Source organism: Rhinatrema bivittatum, chromosome 7, assembly GCF_901001135.1.
Source record: "Rhinatrema bivittatum chromosome 7, aRhiBiv1.1, whole genome shotgun sequence".
Lineage (NCBI taxonomy): Eukaryota > Metazoa > Chordata > Amphibia > Gymnophiona > Rhinatrematidae > Rhinatrema > Rhinatrema bivittatum.
In genome coordinates this window covers 1,318,587-1,335,425 of record NC_042621.1, presented here as the reverse complement: position 1 = coordinate 1,335,425, position 16,839 = coordinate 1,318,587, and the positions used below count along the sequence as shown (strand labels likewise).

Here is a 16,839-nt window from a genome sequence, read left to right as displayed (position 1 = left end):
ACTGGCAGCCAGCCAGCATGCAAAGATTACTGCTGCTCCAGAGGAGCAGTAAGTAGTAAAATAAAAACTTTTTGGGAAAGTTAGGTTAGGTTTAGGGGAAGAGGGAGGAATCTAGGTAGGGGGGTAGGAAAGTTCCCTCCCAGTCCACTCCTTAATTGGAGCGGACTGGGAGAGAATTTGGGGAGGTGCAATTGCATCACCGCACTTATTTAGCTAACATTCAACCCCCCTCGTATGCGCTGCACACACACATGCACGTGGATTTTAAAATCTGGCGTATATGTACACGTGGCCATCACACATTATAAAATCAGCACTTCCATGTGCATGCACCGGGAACCACAACACATGGATGGGTACGCCCTGCTTTAAAAAATTGACCCCACAAGGAGGAGTAGGTGAAGACTCACAGGTAGATAAAAAAAGATATAGATGGGGGAGAGAGACGGCAAGATGGCAGCATAGACGGAGGCTGCAGTCGCTGAAGACTCACAGGTAGATAAAAAAGATATAGATGGGGGAGAGAGACGGCAAGATGGCAGCATAGACGGAGGCTGCAGTCGCTGGTTTTCCTTGCTTGTCCTGGACTTGAATTTCCTTTTCTAAGATAATGCCGCCAAAGCGTAAGGGGGAAGGTGAGAGTTTTTCCCTCTCTACCCCTACAATCACCAATACAGCAGGAAATCACGCGATTTATGTCCTCACCTGCACTAAACCTGGGAACCAAGGATCCAGATCGATCGGGCATTTTGGGAGGACAGCCCAATTTTGCTGAGGAGGCTTCACTGAGTCCAAATCGTAGACCACTACTGGCGCAGAGGACGGGGGAACAATGCCCGGGAAACGCTACAGAGGAGGTTACTCCTTCCGGGTCAGCGTCCCTGACCCGAGCAGCAGGGGTGGGAGATCAAGCCACAGAGATGTCGAGACAGATGCCAGAGGAAGGGGAAGGCGAGCTGGCCCTGAGCGACGTCGCAACCGGAGGATTAGACCAGGCTGCTGGTAGTGAGTCCTTGGACATTGTAACTCGACCTGCCGTGGTCACCTTAGAGTTAATGTGGGACCTAATGGCTGAAATGTCCACAAATATCAAGAGACTTGAGAAAAAAATGGACACCAATAGTGGGAAAAGCCAACAAGATATTTTGCTGTTACAAAAGTCTATCAAAAAATCAGAGGAGAGGATTAAGGTGCTTGAAGAGACAGAGAAGAATTTGGAATTTCACGCTGCGGTGGTAAAAGATAGAGCTCTTCTAGCAAGACGTATAGAAAACTTTGAGAATAACGCTAGATGGTAAAAGACTGATAAGATTTTAAAAATGATTATTTTTGTATTATGCTATTTTCAGTGTTATACCTCACATAGCACAATGGTTCTGCTATAGGTGGATAACATGATTTTAAATAAATAAATACCACTCCATTTACAGAGAAGAGGACCTGTTAAAACAAGAGGGTAGGCGATCTAAGAAAGCCGTGAGGGCCACAAAGTGGATTAGATGCCAAGTAATGTCCGTTTAGAATCTTTATTAAGGAGACTCGTTCATCCAATATGAGGCCCAACTCAGACTGAGTTTCGCCCCCAATAGGGCTGCCTCAGGGGCTGCAAAACACAAATACCAAATATAACTTAATACAGGACATTCAGAATTAAATTTAAAAATCATATGCATATATAAATGGTTCCCATTTAAATGACCGATGATTAAATATAAGGCTGAGTCCTACTAGCGCAAGCTTTCACGACAATGCCTAGTATAATGGTCATGATGCGATACTACTATTGGTTAAGTTGAGTTAGCGTCTGAATTTATAAAAACTCGGATGTGTGTTGGTATAGTCAGAGAATTATTAACATATAAAATGGAACATATAGAATGGAACATATAAATGAGAAGCTGCTCGGAGCACAACAATCAGACCAAAAAGGTATACGTGTGTACAAAAAATGTATGATTTTACCTGTGTGGAAATATCACTTGAGAATGTATGATTGTGATCTCATACCATAGAAAATTTCAGAAAGTCTGTAAAATGTGCAAGGGAAAAAAATGACTACTTAATATCAAACTAAAGGAAAAAGCGTCTAATCAAAAAAATCAATGAGTATAGCTTTATTTACAACAATTGGAAAATTAAAAATGAGCTCTATGCAAAAGCACTACACAAGTGGCTATGCTCACCTAAAGGCTGTCAAAACATCTGTGAAAGAGAATGACTGCAAATGTGAACTTAAGGTCATAAATGCTTCTAAAAACTTTATTTTAAATCGGGAGTATAACTGCAATAATGGGTGAAACTTAACTATTCCTTTAATATTAAAAACAAATCAAATATTAACAATATGCTCTCTTAAATTATCAGTGTAAAAACTGACCAACCGGCTAAGCTCACTTAAGAATGACTACGATAAAAAAAATCAATCATACAATGGAGCGGCATTACAGGAACCCGTAAGCAAACAAATTGTTCCCAAGGTAATCTTTTCCTTGCTTTTTAAATTTAACGCTGCTACAAGTCTAAATACCAGTGCAAAAATAAAATTTGATGGCTTCTGATGTAAATAATGTTACGAACTGCTAAACATTAAAAATCGCTGCAAGATCTTTTAATAATAGGTGTATGAATCTTCCGCTTAAGAATCAAACGCGGCTCTAAATCACTAAAACCAACTATAAAGATCAATATTTAGAAACTTACTTTTGGTGCATTCAAGCGGCATATAGGTCTCCTTTCTAAACGCAATCATGAGTATTACTGACGGTGAGGCTTTTAAGAACACTAAAAATCGCACCAAAAAGGCTGTCAATCAGTAATGGGGGTGTGTCTAAAAAGTACCTATGTGACAGCCTTGACTGTGTGCTCTCGATTACAACAAGGAAGGCTGATGAAATAATGCTAAAAAAAAAAAAAAAAAAAAAACAAACGATAGTGGAACTTAAGATAAAATATTAATATATATAGAACCGGAGTGAAAATTAAAATGCCAAAAACGCTGTGTATCTATAAGGTGGGCATATTAAAAAGGTGACCATATATAAAAAAAAATGTAATTTGTTAACTCACAATAAAAACAAGGTTATAATCGGCTGTCACATACGGGTACTTTTTAGCCACACCCCAATTTCAATTACCCCAATACTGACTGGGTAAATGTAACATCAAAACATGCTAGAGAGATAAAGTTCCTGGATGGAATAAATGACAGTTTTATGGAGCAATTGGTTAAGGAACAGACGAGAGAGGGAGCAATTTTAAATCTAATTCTTAGCGGAGCACAGGATTTGGTGAGAGAGATAAACAGTGGTGGACCGCTTGGCAATAGTGATCATAGTATGATCAAATTTGAATTAATGACTGGAAGGAGGACAGTAAGTAAATCCATGGCTCTAGCGCTAAACTTTCAAAAAGGGAAACTTTGATAAAATGAGAAAAATAGAAAAAAAATGAAAGGAGGAGCTACAAAAGGTATAAAGTATGCAAATGGCATGGACATTGTTAAAAAATACCATCTTAGAAGTACAGTCCCGATGTATTCCTCACAGTAAGAAAGGTGGAAAGAAGGCAAAACGATTACCGGCATGGCTAAAAGGTGAGGTGAAAGAGGCTATTTTAGCCAAAAGATCTTCATTCAAAAATTGGAAAGATCCAACAGAAGAAAATAGGATAAAGCATAAATGCCAGCAAGTTAAATTTAAGACATAGAAAAGACAGGCTAAGAGAGAATTTGAAAAGAAGTTGGCCATAGAGGCAAAAACTCACAGTAAAAACTTTTTAAAATATATCCGAAGCAGAAAGCCTGCGAGGGAGTCAGTTGGATAGATGATCAAAGGGTTAAAGGGGCACTTAGAGAAGATAAGGCCATCGCAGAAATATTAAACGATTTCTTTGCTTCATTGTTTACTAAAGAGGACGTTGAGGAGATGCTCGTTCCGGAGGTTTACATGGACTGAACCAAATCACGGTGAACCTAGAAGATATGGTAGGCCTGATTTACTACTCTTCAGTTTGCCAATCACCTGGACCGGACGGTTTACACCCCAGGATTCTGAAGGAATTCAAAACTGAAATTTCAGATCTATTAGTTAAAATTTCTAACCTATCATTAAAATCATCCATTGTACCTGAAGACTGGAGGATAGCTAATGTAACCCCAATATTTAAAAAGGGCTCCAGGGGAGATCCGGGAAACTACAGACCAGTTAGCCTGACTTCAGTGCCAGGAAAAATAGTGGAAAGTGTTCTAAACATGCGTTCACATATGCACCAAAGTGAAAATACTTGCTTAATTTTTACTTTTATAAAATGCAGAATATACAAATAGATGCTATTTATATGCATATATGCTAAGTTTTATGCATGTAATGTTTTCAAAATTCACCCAAGTTCTTTTGAAAACTGCTACGATATATACTATTGAATTGTCAACAGGTTTTATATGTTTAAAAGGAAAATTAGTTCTTACCTGTTAATTTTCGTTCCTGTAGTACCACAGATCAGTCCAGACAGTGGGTTGAGCCTCCTTTCCAGCAGGTGGAGACAGACTAAAACTTGAAAGATGCCCTATATCAGGACAGAGCCTATCCTCTACCCCTTCAGTATAACGTATGTCAAAGCATAAAACAAACCCAAGAATAGGATCAAGCAAGTAACTGTAAAGCTCAATGGAGCAAATATAGAATAATGTAGAAAAGCATGGTATACCTATACGCCCTTGCATCAACTTGGTATAAGAAAACGACCAAGGCTTCCGGTGTAATTGCTCAGTAATCTTGCACAAAGAAATATATGAAAATCTGCAGACCTGCAAGAAAACAAGCTTCGAGAGGACAGAAGACAGACAGGGAAGGGCGTCTGGACTGATCCGTGGTACTACAGGAACGAAAATTAACAGGTAAGAACTAATTTTCCTTTTCTGTACGTACCCGGATCAGTCCAGACAGTGGGCTGTACCAAAGCTTCCCTAAACTGGGTGGGACCGAGACAGTCCCGCTCGAAGCACTTGCCGCCCAAAGGAACCGAACACCAGAGCGTGTACATCCAGACGGTAGTGCCGAGCAAAAGTGTGCAGAGACGTCCAAGTGGCGGCCCTGCAAATCTCCTGCGGGGAGACAGATTGACTCTCCGCCCAAGAAGTAGCCTGAAAACGCAGAGAATGGGCCTTCAGACCCTCAGGAAGCGGACGACCTTGACAAAGATACGCCGAGGAAATGGCTTCCTTCAACCACCGCGCAATCGTGGTCTTAGAAGCCTGTTTACCACGGTTGGGACCACTCCAAAGGACGAAGAGATGGTCCGATACCCGGAAGTCATTGGTGACCTGGAGATAGCGAAGCAAGACTCGTTTTACATCTAGCCGACGAAGGTCGCCACCCACCGTACCCGCAATCTCCTCCGGAGAGAACGCTGGGAGTTCGACCGACTGGTTGACATGAAAAGCGGAGACAACCTTAGGCAAGAAGGAAGGAACCGTCCTGAGAGAAACCCCAGAATCCGAGAAACGTAAGAAGGGCTCCCGACAGGACAGCACCTGAAGCTCGGAAATGCGGCGAGCAGAGGAAAGAGAGACCAGAAGGACAGTCTTTAGAGTAAGATCCTTGAGCGTAGCGTGGCGAAGAGGCTCGAAGGGAGTCGCACAGAGAGCACGAAGGACTAGGCTGAGACTCCAAGACGGACACGTGGCCCGAGGGGGGGGGGGGGGGGCAGATGTGTCTAACGCCCCTCAGGAAACGAATCATGTCAGGGTGAGCTGCTAAGGCATGACCGTCCACCCGACCCAGGAGAGAGCTGAGCGCAGAGACTTGAACGCGTAGAGAACTGAAGGAGAGGCCCTTAGAAAGACCCTTCTGAAGAAAAGAAAGAATCAAAGAAATCAAGGTGGAGCGCGCAGGGACACCCGCCTCCGTACACGCGGACTCAAAAACTTTCTAGATGCACACATAGGCCAGAGAAGTCGACTGCTTCCGGGCTCGCAGCAGGGTGGAGATGACCTCCTCCCTATAACCTTTGCGCCTCAGGCGACGCCGTTCAAAAGCCAGGCCGCAAGACAGAAGCGATCGGCCTGGTCAAAATATACAGGCCCCTGCCGGAGGAGACGAGGAAGATGACCGAGGCGCAGGGGCCCATCCACCGCTAGATTGATGAGATCCACGAACCACGGCCTTCGCAGCCACTCGGGAGCGACGAGAATCACCGGACCCCGGTGGAGCTCGATTCTCCCGAGAACTTTCCTCACCAGTGGCCACGGGGGAAACACGTACAGAAGGACGTCCGCTGGCCAAGGTAGAGCCAGAGCCTCCACGCCCTCTGCGCCGTGCTCCCTCCAGCGGCTGAAGAACTGATTGGCCTTGGCATTGCGCAGAGTCGCCATGAGGTCGAGGTGAGGAGGACCCCACCTGTCCACTATCAGAGCCATGGCCGCATCCGAGAGCTCCCACTCTCCCGGATCGAGCGACTGCCGGCTGAGGAAGTCGGCTTGAACATTGTCTTTTCCGGCGATGTGAGAAGCCGCAAGGCACTGTAGGTGATGCTCCGCCCAAGCGAGGAGACGGCTGGCTTCTAAGGCTACCAGGGGACTGCGAGTGCCCCCTTGGCGATTGATGTAGGTGACTGTGGTGGAGTTGTCGGACAGGACTCGTACCGCCTTGCCGCGGATCAGAGGAAGGAACTCCTGAAGAGCCAGGCGGACCGCCAAAGTTTCCAGTCGATTGATGTGCCAGCGCGACTGAGTCTGCGACCAGGTTCCCTGGGTGGACTGAGAAAGGCAGACCGCACCCCAGCCCAACAGGCTGGCGTCCGTGGTCACTATCATCCACTGTGGAGCTTGAAGAGGCATCCCTTGCAGAAGATAAGGAAGAGACAGCCACCACTGTAATTCGTCAGCAGTAGAATCCAAGAACGGAAGGACTACGTGGAACTGCTCCGACACTGGCTGCCAACGGGACAGCAAAGCTTTCTGTAACGGACGCATATGAGCAAAAGCCCAGGGGACAAGGTCGATGGTAGAAGCCATGGATCCCAGGACTTGGAGATAATCCCAGGCTGTCGGGGAAGGTAGGGCAATCAAAGACTGGACCTGGTCGATCAGCCTGAGGGCTCGCGCCCGAGGTAAGAAAACCTTGCCTACTCGGGTGTCGAAGTGGGCTCCCAGAAATTCCAACTCCTGGGAGGGCTGAAGCTTGCTCTTGGAAAGGTTTACTATCCACCCGAGAGAGGCAAGGAGCTCCAAGACACGATCCACCAGCCGCCGGCAAGAGGCCTCCGACTTGGCCCTGATGAGCCAATCGTCCAGATAGGGATGGACGAGAATCCCCTCCCGACGCAAGGCCGCCGCTACTATTACCATGACCTTCGTGAAGTTGCGAAGAGTGGTCGCGAGGCCGAAGGGGAGAGCTCGAAACTGGAAGTCCTGGTTGAGAATGTGGAATCGGAGATACTTCTGATAGTTGCAGTGAATGGGAATATGAAAATAAGCTTCTGCGAGATCGAGGGAAGCAAGGAACTCTCCGGGGCGGACCGCCGCAATGACCGCCCGCAGGGTTTCCATGCAGAAGTGGGGTATCTTGAGAGACCGATTGACCCTCTTGAGATCCAATATTGGGCGGAAGGACCCGTCCTTTTTGGGCATGGTGAAGTAAATAGAATACTGGCCGGCGCCAATTTCCCTTTCCGGGACTGGGACCACTGCTCCCAGATCCAGAAGCTTGGAGAGAGTCTGGACCACCGCGTCCTTCTTGGCCCGGCCGCAAGGCGAGAAAAGAAAGAGATCTGGAAGTTCCCTGATGAGGTCGAAAGCGTACCCGTCTCTGATAATGTTGAGGACCGACTGATCCGATGTGATCTTGACCCATTCCTCGAAGAAGAGGGGAGAGGCGTCCGCCGAGGTAAGGAACCGAGGAATGGGTCGGCTGAACTTCATTGCGTGGCAGGTTTAGCAGCGGCACGCACGGGCTGGCCCTCGCGAAAGGGCCGTCTGCCACGAAAGGACTGCGACCAGGACTGCGCACGAGAAGACCCCCCTCGCAGAACCGCCCCGCCCCCGAGAAGCGAAGCGACGCTGGCCCCTGAAGCGAGAGGCCGCGAAGGATCGGAAAGACTTAGGGCGGTCCTCTGAGAGCTTATGGACCTTGTTGTCAGCCAAGGAGTCCATAAGCTTCTCAAGATCCTCGCCAAAGAGCATCTTACCTTTGAAGGGCAGCGTGCCCAGCCAGGTCTTCGAGGACTGATCAGCCGACCAGTGGCGTAGCCAAAGGAGCCTCCGGGCTGCCACTGCCGAAACCATCACCTTCGCCTGGACACGGACCAGATCGTAGAGGGCGTCCGATACGTAAGTGGTGACTGCCTCCAGACGTTCAGCTTGTTCTGCCTCACCTGGCGACCCACTGGAGGCCCGCTCGCATCATGAGACTGCTACAGCAAGGCGCCTGGACCCCAAGGGCCAGAACGTCGAAGATGCACTTCAGGTGACCCTCCAGCTTACGATCTTGTGAATCCTTCAAGGCCGTGGAACCTTCCACCGGAATCGTGGTGTGCTTTGCCACTGCAGAAACATAAGGATCCACCGATGGATATCGCAACAGCTCCAAGCCCTCCTCCGGGAGAGGATAGAGCTTATCCATCACATGCCCCACCCGAAGCGCACCCTCAGGAGCCTCCCATTCCCGCAGGATAAGGAGCTTAAGCATGGGGTGGAAGGGAAAGGCCGAGGCAGGAGCCCTCCCAGAACCAGGTTCATATCCTTAGGGAGCGAGGCCATGAGATTATCCACAAAGGGACTCTCCAGACCCAGCTCCTGCAAAACAAAAGGAAGGAGGGGCTCTAATTCCTCCTTACGAAAAAGACGGAGGGCTCTAGGGTCATCCCCCTCTAGGGGGGGTATCCGCCGAATCCGAGGAAGCAGCGGGGTCCGAGGACACGGGAGACACCGGGGGGGGGGAAGGGGGCACTCCCGGGACCACCCGCACCGGTCCCTGGGGCTCCGCGGCCGGTCCAGTGGTCAACGGCGCTGAGCGAAAGATTTTTGGCGGGGGGGGGGGGGGGGGGCTTTCGTCCAGCTCATGCAGGCTAGCTAGATAAGATTTGTGCATGAGGAGGACGAAATCCGCTGAAAAAGGGACCCTGGATTTGGCGGGGGGAGGGGAAGGGGGGGCGAGGGAAGGTCAGGACCCCCCTCCTGGGCACCCACGGGGCCAAATCGGGGGTTAAAGCAAAATAATCTGGCCCCCCAACCCCAGGGAGCACTGAAAACGGCCCAGATGAAAAATCCAAGATGGCGGCCGTTCCCGGGCTCTGCCGACCCGGGAAAGGCCTAGCCATGCCGGGAGGAGTGGAGCCCCGAGCTAAATTTGCTTGTCCTGCCGAGGAGGGACCTACCCCACTCGGCAGGCAAGCAGTGCAGAGGCCCTGCCGCGAAAAACGCGAAGAGGGCAGCCCACAAGAAAGGCAGGCTGCCAGCCGGAACATAGCTAAGCCGCGGCTGAAGAAAAAAAAAAGCTGAAAAAAAAAAAGCTTGATTGACAGCCTGCACAGCAGGAGAGAGCAGGCGGGAAACCTGCTGCCTTCTGCTTCTCTAGCTGCCGGTTCTAGCCCTACTCTGACCAGAAAAAAATAAAAAAGCTGGCCAACTGCTGCAAATAAGTTAGAGGTAGGTGAGTACCTGCAACTTATCAAAAGTTTGAAACTTTTAAACTTTTTTTTTTTTTTACTGAGCGCAGCAGCGGGTTAAAAACCCTCTCCAGAGAGCGTCGGTCCCCACACCTGGAAGCGTCCACGGACTCAAGACTATGCAGGGAACCCCCTCCTGCAAAAGGGGCAAAGCCCCCCTGAGCCGGGCAAGAGCTGGGAGACAGACGTCTCCCACACAAAAACAGTAAAAACACTAAAAGAAGGCTAAATTTCCTTCATAGATTTTTTTTTCTTTGTTTCTAAAACAAGCGGGAATCAAAGAACTACTTGCTTGAGCCGAAAAAGAAAGAAGAAGAGGCTGACTAGCCTACAGCAGAGAACCGAAGGGGAGATGCTGCACCTGCTGGAGACAGACGAATACGGGAGGGGTAGAGGATAGGCTCTGTCCTGATATAGGGCATCCTTCAAGTTTTAGTCTGTCTCCACCTGCTGGAAAGGAGGCTCAACCCACTGTCTGGACTGATCCGGGTACGTACAGGAATGTAGTTTAAGCATGCAAATGGACTTTTGAAAATTGCTACATTATATGCTTTCCCACTTACACTTTAGGTTTCTATCACATAATAAGTCATGTACATTTTGAAGACAGACCACAATATTATGCTTATATTTAAGAAAGCAATGGGCATGTACAATATACACAAACAACTGGCATATTTGAAATAAGATGTTATCTTGTTTGTTACACTTAATATTTCAAAAAATATTTATACATTTTGTAATACAACTATAACCAATGTTACCGAGTATGATAATTTTATCACAGATGCTGTACTGCATTAACACTGGGACACTGCCAAAGCAGACCACTTATAGGCCACATCATTAGCATTGCACTAAATCATGCTGCCAAGTCAACATGTGCTCCTATCATACTTTCCAAAATACAAAGAAAATCCTCTTAGTATCCCCCAAATGGCCTAAGAAGCTGGCATCAAATTAAGAAAACTCCTCTTACCAGGAGGACATAAGACAATTTGCACCAAGATCCTAAAAAAGGGTAGACCCATTTTTATTACAGAACATTTTTTGTTTTGAAGAGGAGGGAGAGATCCAAGATGGCGCGCTAGAGGCAGGACGCAAGCCGACTCTCTCGTTACCGCTGGTAATTTTACCTGATATGCCACATTCGGGACGAAAGAGAAGGGCCCACGAGAGACTGAATTTAGAAGCTTCAACGCCGGTCCGTTAAGAGGGCCGATGGACGCCCATGTTCGTAGAGGGACAGAGGAGCCGTGGGAAGAGTCGCAGGAGGCTGTTCGTGGAGACGCAAGAACAACCGATAGCCTCTTTGACTCATTAACATCACTATCCCCGGCTGAAAGGACGGCACCCGACAACCCGGCACTAAGTAGGACAGCTACCCTCGTCTTCCCGCAGAAGTCCCCGGATGGAGCCAGGGAGGGGCCTTCACGATACTCGGAGGGAACCCCACTGGAGCGGAGTCCCCGGGAGCTGCCGAATTGGAAGGGAGATATTCTGCAAGGAGAGCTTCAATCACTGGAGGAAATTTTAGAATGGCAAGATACTGAAGAAGATCCCGTTCTGGAGAAGTTAGCCATAGAGACGGTCAACAAAAATGTAACAGTGCAATTAAATTCTGTTACAAATAAAATGGCCCAAATGAATAATCAGTTTAAGAAAATGAAAGAAAAGCATGCTGAAACTAAAAAGGAAATAAATGTTATAAAGTCAGATAGATATGGGACAAATGAAAAAGCAACACCAAGATACGATGAAAGATAATAGCTACCTTTTAAGAAAATTAGAAAATCTAGAAAACCAGCAAAGAGGCAGAAACCTCAGGTTAATAAATTTTCCTAAAAAATTGACGATATCACCTTCTGAAATGTGGAAGAAATATGCTATGGAAAATTTGAAGATAACACAAGAAATTCTACCTCCGCTTTCAAAAATATACTATCTGCCTGTGAAGAAAAAAGTACCAATAGGAAACACAGATATGCAACAGTTGTCACCAATAAATTTAAACCGGACTGAGATACTAGAAACATCAATCGAGGAAGAACTACAATCAGCTACTTTGATATTAACGTTTCTTCTGGACTCGGACAGAGACTGGGTTTTAAAAGCTTATTTCCGGAGTCAACGGGAACCATTTATGGGCCTTAAGAGTACAGATTTTTCCGGACTTAGCCAAGGAAACGCAATATAAGGGAAAAGAATTCTTAGAGTTAAAGCCTAGAGTATTGAAACTGGGGGCACAACTCTTTATTAAATTTCCTTGTAAATGTATTGTAAAATATAGAGATCTTATATATATGTTTTTTTTGCCTTCTCAGTTAAGACAATTCCTAGATGACAGAGCTGCAGATATAGTAGAATCTGAAATTAAGGCTGGTGATTGAATAGTAACCTCTTAGTATGAGTAATCGTTCTGTTAGTAATAAATGTCCCTCAATATAGCGCTTTACCAATGATAATATTTCTTATATTTAAAAAGAGTCGTCTCCTGGAGTAGGATCTCTCACCTATATTGAGGGATTATTGTTAGTGTAATATAATATATGTTACTTATTGAGTCTGAGTGTAAGAATTTCTTTATTATGCTATACATTTTCAATTCAATGTATCTTGTTATCATTGAAAAAGTTAATAAACAGCAAATTACAGAACATTTTGTAATACAAATGTCACGTAGCTGAAGAGATCTTGGAGGAAAATGGATTCTTTACAGATTATTGCAGTGATATACCAGAATTCAAGACTAAGGTGCCAAGACCTTAAGGAAAGGACTCATATGGTCCTGAAGCTCATGTACATCTTCTGTGGAGAAATCGTATGCTGGTATAATAAAAAAAAATATTGCAGCCTAAAAAAACTCTAAATCTACAACACAAATCAATTACAGAAAAGGAAGGCTCTTCTATTTTGCCAAGCAGTTGATGAGATAACTCTACCCTTGATACCTCTAGGTGTACTTGCAGTGGCATAATACATTTCATGTGGGTTCCTGTAACATTTAATACTGCTGTAAAAAAGGATGTATAGTATTTACACTGGAAACTAGCATTTACATTTAAAGCAGCACCAAAACTTAAATAGCATAACAGCATCTAAAAACTTTAAAATGTCTTTTGCTACATCTAGCAAAAAATGAGAACTGTACAACAATTATCTTTTATGATATTCAGCAAATAGCTGATTTACTAATTAAAAAACACATTTATAAGTATTTTAAATGGGCAATAATAGATGAATCTCATATGCTGTGCTCTGTCTGGTCAGGACATCAGTTTCATAAATATTCTAGCTGTTAGGGAAAAATGCTGGAGTTCCCCATCTGTTTTCGGAGAAGAATACATTAAAAAGTAAAACATTCATACAAACTGAAGGTCTATTACTAAAAACTGGTTAGGAGAGGACAGATATACTGATCCATTCTGATAGACTCTGGATTCTAAATCTTTTCTTGAACATTATGCTTATTGCTGAAATCACTTTTGAAAAGCACAGTTGCAACAAGCATCTTATTAATTTCACTAGCACTGGTGCAGGATCATGCCCAAAGTTTTATTTAAATTATGCATTTCATTTGGTTTTAAGCATTTATCTTTAAGAGAAATGCAATAAAATGTTTCAAGTTTTACATTCATCAGCAGCTGGCCTCTATATTATGCTCCAAATGTTTTCTACATCCAATGTCAGCCCTTAGTTTTGAGTACAAAATAGTCAAAATACATTCCAAATAAGACTTGTGTCACACTAACCTCTTTCCATCTTGCAAGAGAACTTATTCAGTCAGTCAACAATACCAAGTCAGAAAGACAATAATTAATGAAATGCCATTTGCTCATTGACTTCATAAACTGCTACTGATTTTAACTAGATAAAATAAATATGGTCCCTCTCTACCAAGCCCAAAAAAATAAGTGTCTTGGCTGCTGCTTCTCTTGATTTCAAATCATTTCCCTGTTACAGATGATATACAATGCAAATTCTGTTAACTTGCTTAATTATTACCGTCAATCACATAAAGCTGGGGTGGCCAACTCCAGTTCTTGACAGCCACAAACAGGCCAGGTTTTCCGGATATCCACAATAAATATGCACAAGATAGATTTGCACACAATGGAGGCAATGTGTGCAAACTGATTCATGAATATTCATTGTGGACATCCTTGAAAAACCTAACCTGTACATGACACTCCAAGACTGGCCTCGGTTACCTTTGATTTAAGACCACATTTGATGGTGTGATTTGTACCTTACCCACCTTGTGACAACTGGCAGCAGCCTTGCTGCTGGTGGTGACCGTGGTAGTAGTAGCTGTGAATGTATTAGTACATGAAGGGGCAGCAGGACTTGGACCACTTGAGTTAGGAGGATTTGTGGTATCTATGATACTCTGAATCTGAGTTAACTCCTTCCTCAACACTTGCTTCTGGTGGAAACTGAAGGCAGGATGGTTAGAAGCCATGGTGAAAAGAAGCAAGAACTCATCCCCTGTCCTGCCATCATTAAGCTGCAGTCCATAGTTATTGATGATGGAGTCAATGTGAGTCAGGGTCCGGCACAGGACCCCAGCCGCTTCACGGTTATCGGAGCTCAGCAGGGCCAAGGACACAAGCAGTTTACTGCGGACTACCTCATCTGTCAGATTGGTCAAGCTACCTAGGTCGGCAGGGTTATTGGCTTTAATTTCAGAGTCCCTCAGAGAGTGATAGTCCTTCCGGGCGAGGTCCTCCAGGCAGGAGCCCAGGAAGCGTAGTTCTAGTGGGATGCACAGATCTAGCAGGCCACACAGAAAGTCCACCCTTTGCGAGGAACTGAGCTGGGAGAACCAGCGGTACACACCATCCCTCTGCAAGGGGCAGCGTTGCTTCTCAACCATGCTGCCCACTTCCTGGAGAGGGCCTGGCGGCAGGGGCACAGCCTGGCACAGGCACCACACCAAACCGAAACAGTATCGCTAGAGAGGAAACCCAATAAAAATAAATTCCAAGTAGCAGTTAAAAGTTAGTTTGATAAAATAATGTATGTGCTGCTGTTTGTTCAAAACATAATTGGAGTTTAGGGCTATTAGCACCTGGTCTGCAGCAGCATCCTTCTCCGGAGGAGTGATGCAATCCTAGCTTATTTGTTGGTATCAGGGAGTCCAGGATCCCAGCCCCATCTTGCTCACATCTCTTATTCTTCAGCCATCAGTATTTCCCAGGCACCAGGCAGTGTTGAAGTGTTCCCTTTCCTTGCTTCCCAGTCTGCTCCAGAAACAGCTTTCCTCTCCTTCCTATTATCTTTTTCACTGATTTATTCCATATTCAAAAAAATTGTATCCTCCAAAAGTCTGATCTAAAAAAGTTTCCACATTAACGTCTTACCAAATAACGTTCTTTTAAAAATATTTAGATCATAAAATATCTCACTTTTTCAAAATCGTTGACATCTCAGGGGAAAAAAAATTGTGTCAGAAATATTCCTTGCAAGTAACCGAGTTATTCTCCACCTGAGAAATATCCCTTTCCAAAGGCTAACGTTGTTCCTTTACGTATAGCATTTCCTCTTCCAGAGGCTATTGGTTTCCATTTACATCCCCAAAACAGGTATCGTCTTCCAAAGGTGGCAGGTTTTCTCTTCTGTATCCCAGAAGTGCCCGTTCTCCAGGTTAAGGTTGTGCCTTTGTATTTTCTCGACAATATCTGTTCTTGCAGGTTACCTTAAAAAAAGAAAGAAAGAAAATAAAGGAGGTAGGGGTCTTGCCTTCCAGCTGGAGGTGCCTGCCTCCCCGCTGCAGGCCGGCTTCCACCTTTCCTCCCCAAGCCGGGGCTCCGAAAAAAAAGGCAACGCGGAACCTCCTCCCCACTCCGCCCCCCCAGAAACTTCACTTCGTCCGCTTCCCGTCTCTCCTCCGCCCGGCAGCTCTCTAGCCCGGATGGAGAAGGATGCCCGAAGGAAGCGTAAAACCTCCGGCCTTAATTTTATTTATTTATTTATATATATATATGAAACATTTAAAAAAAAATGTTCTGCCCACCACAGGAGCTGCCGAGAAAATGACAACGGACAAAAGAAAACAATCGCCCAGGGATAGTGCTGGGGTGGCTGCTGCCGCCGCCGCCGGCGGTAAGGACTGACCGCCGCACCTCGCGCAGCTCGGAGCCTGAGGCGGGGGCGGGAAACGAAAACAAGCCAGAGATACAAACAGATTTCTCCTCAGGATAACGCGCGAGGCCGCATTTGCTTGTTTGCTTTTCCTCGAGCGAGTGTCCTTTCTTCCCGCTCTGCTCGTTTTTTCCGCGCTGAACCAATCGCTTGATTGATTTTTTTTTTTTTTTTTTTTTACCGACTTCGGGGGGGTTTTTTCTTTTTTTTTTTTTTACGTCTACGATTCTCGTCTCCACAACCGGGTAGGCGGAGCACGAGATTACACACACCCACACACACACACATACAAAATTAAAAAAAAAAAAAAAAAAAAACCTCGCGCCTCAGCCTAACTCAACTGTCGCTCAGAACTCCGCCCCGCCCCCCCCCCGTCTCCTCCTTCAGCTGCCTCTAGCGGCTGAGCGCGCGCTGGGAAGTGAGCAGGCCGAGATCCCGGTTGGTCGGGCCCGGACCAGCGGCTCCTTATTGGTTGGCTTTGCTGCCACTCATTTGTTTCCTAACGGGATTCAGAAATAAAGGTCAACAAATCAGTTGTAGATGAGACCTTTCCATTGGACGGATGTAGGGCTTTCTCTTGGCTTAGCCTTTCTGAACTCTGCTCTCTTCAACGACACTTGAAAGCAGAGCTCCCCTCAGAATTGATCCGAGTAGCCCAACCCCCAAGGACCTGCCCCCTGTGACTTGTCAGACCCTGTCAATCATTGTTTCTAACTCCACCACCCAGGGGTCCTTGTAAACCACGGGTAGGGGGCGAGGGGAGGAAAGAGGAGGGACGGCGGAAAACTATCTTCTGTGATTGGTCAGAAGAAATGTCTGTGAGACGGCAGGAGGCGGGGTCATTAAGAACATTGCCTCCTCCGCTGTAAGGCTTCAAAATAACAAATAACCGGAATCTTAGGCCTTACCCAGTTTATTGTTGATGTATATATTTTTTTTATTTCACCGTTATTAACAGCTATATAATTGACCGCTTGTTTTACCATAATGTAATATTACGTTTTTACGGTTTGCTTTTGTAAGATATTAATA

At 45.7% G+C, this 16,839-nt stretch overlaps 1 protein-coding gene across 3 annotated transcripts in view; it reads right to left on the bottom strand.

The window, feature by feature from the left end:
- ZCCHC14 (zinc finger CCHC-type containing 14) overlaps positions 1-15,967 on the bottom strand; it is a 307,427-nt gene extending 291,460 nt beyond the window's left edge. The window contains exons 1-2 of one of the 3 annotated variants that reach the window (XM_029608037.1): positions 15,849-15,967; positions 13,922-15,361 (exon numbers count right to left, since the gene is read on the bottom strand). In XM_029608037.1, the coding sequence (XP_029463897.1) occupies positions 13,922-14,539 (618 nt within the window). In that variant the 5' untranslated portion in view covers positions 14,540-15,361; positions 15,849-15,967. Of the gene's footprint in view, positions 1-13,921; positions 15,821-15,848 lie in introns of those variants that run through there. The other 2 variants (XM_029608036.1, XM_029608038.1) reach the window with 2 other exon arrangements.
- Positions 15,968-16,839: the final 872 nt, after the last annotated feature.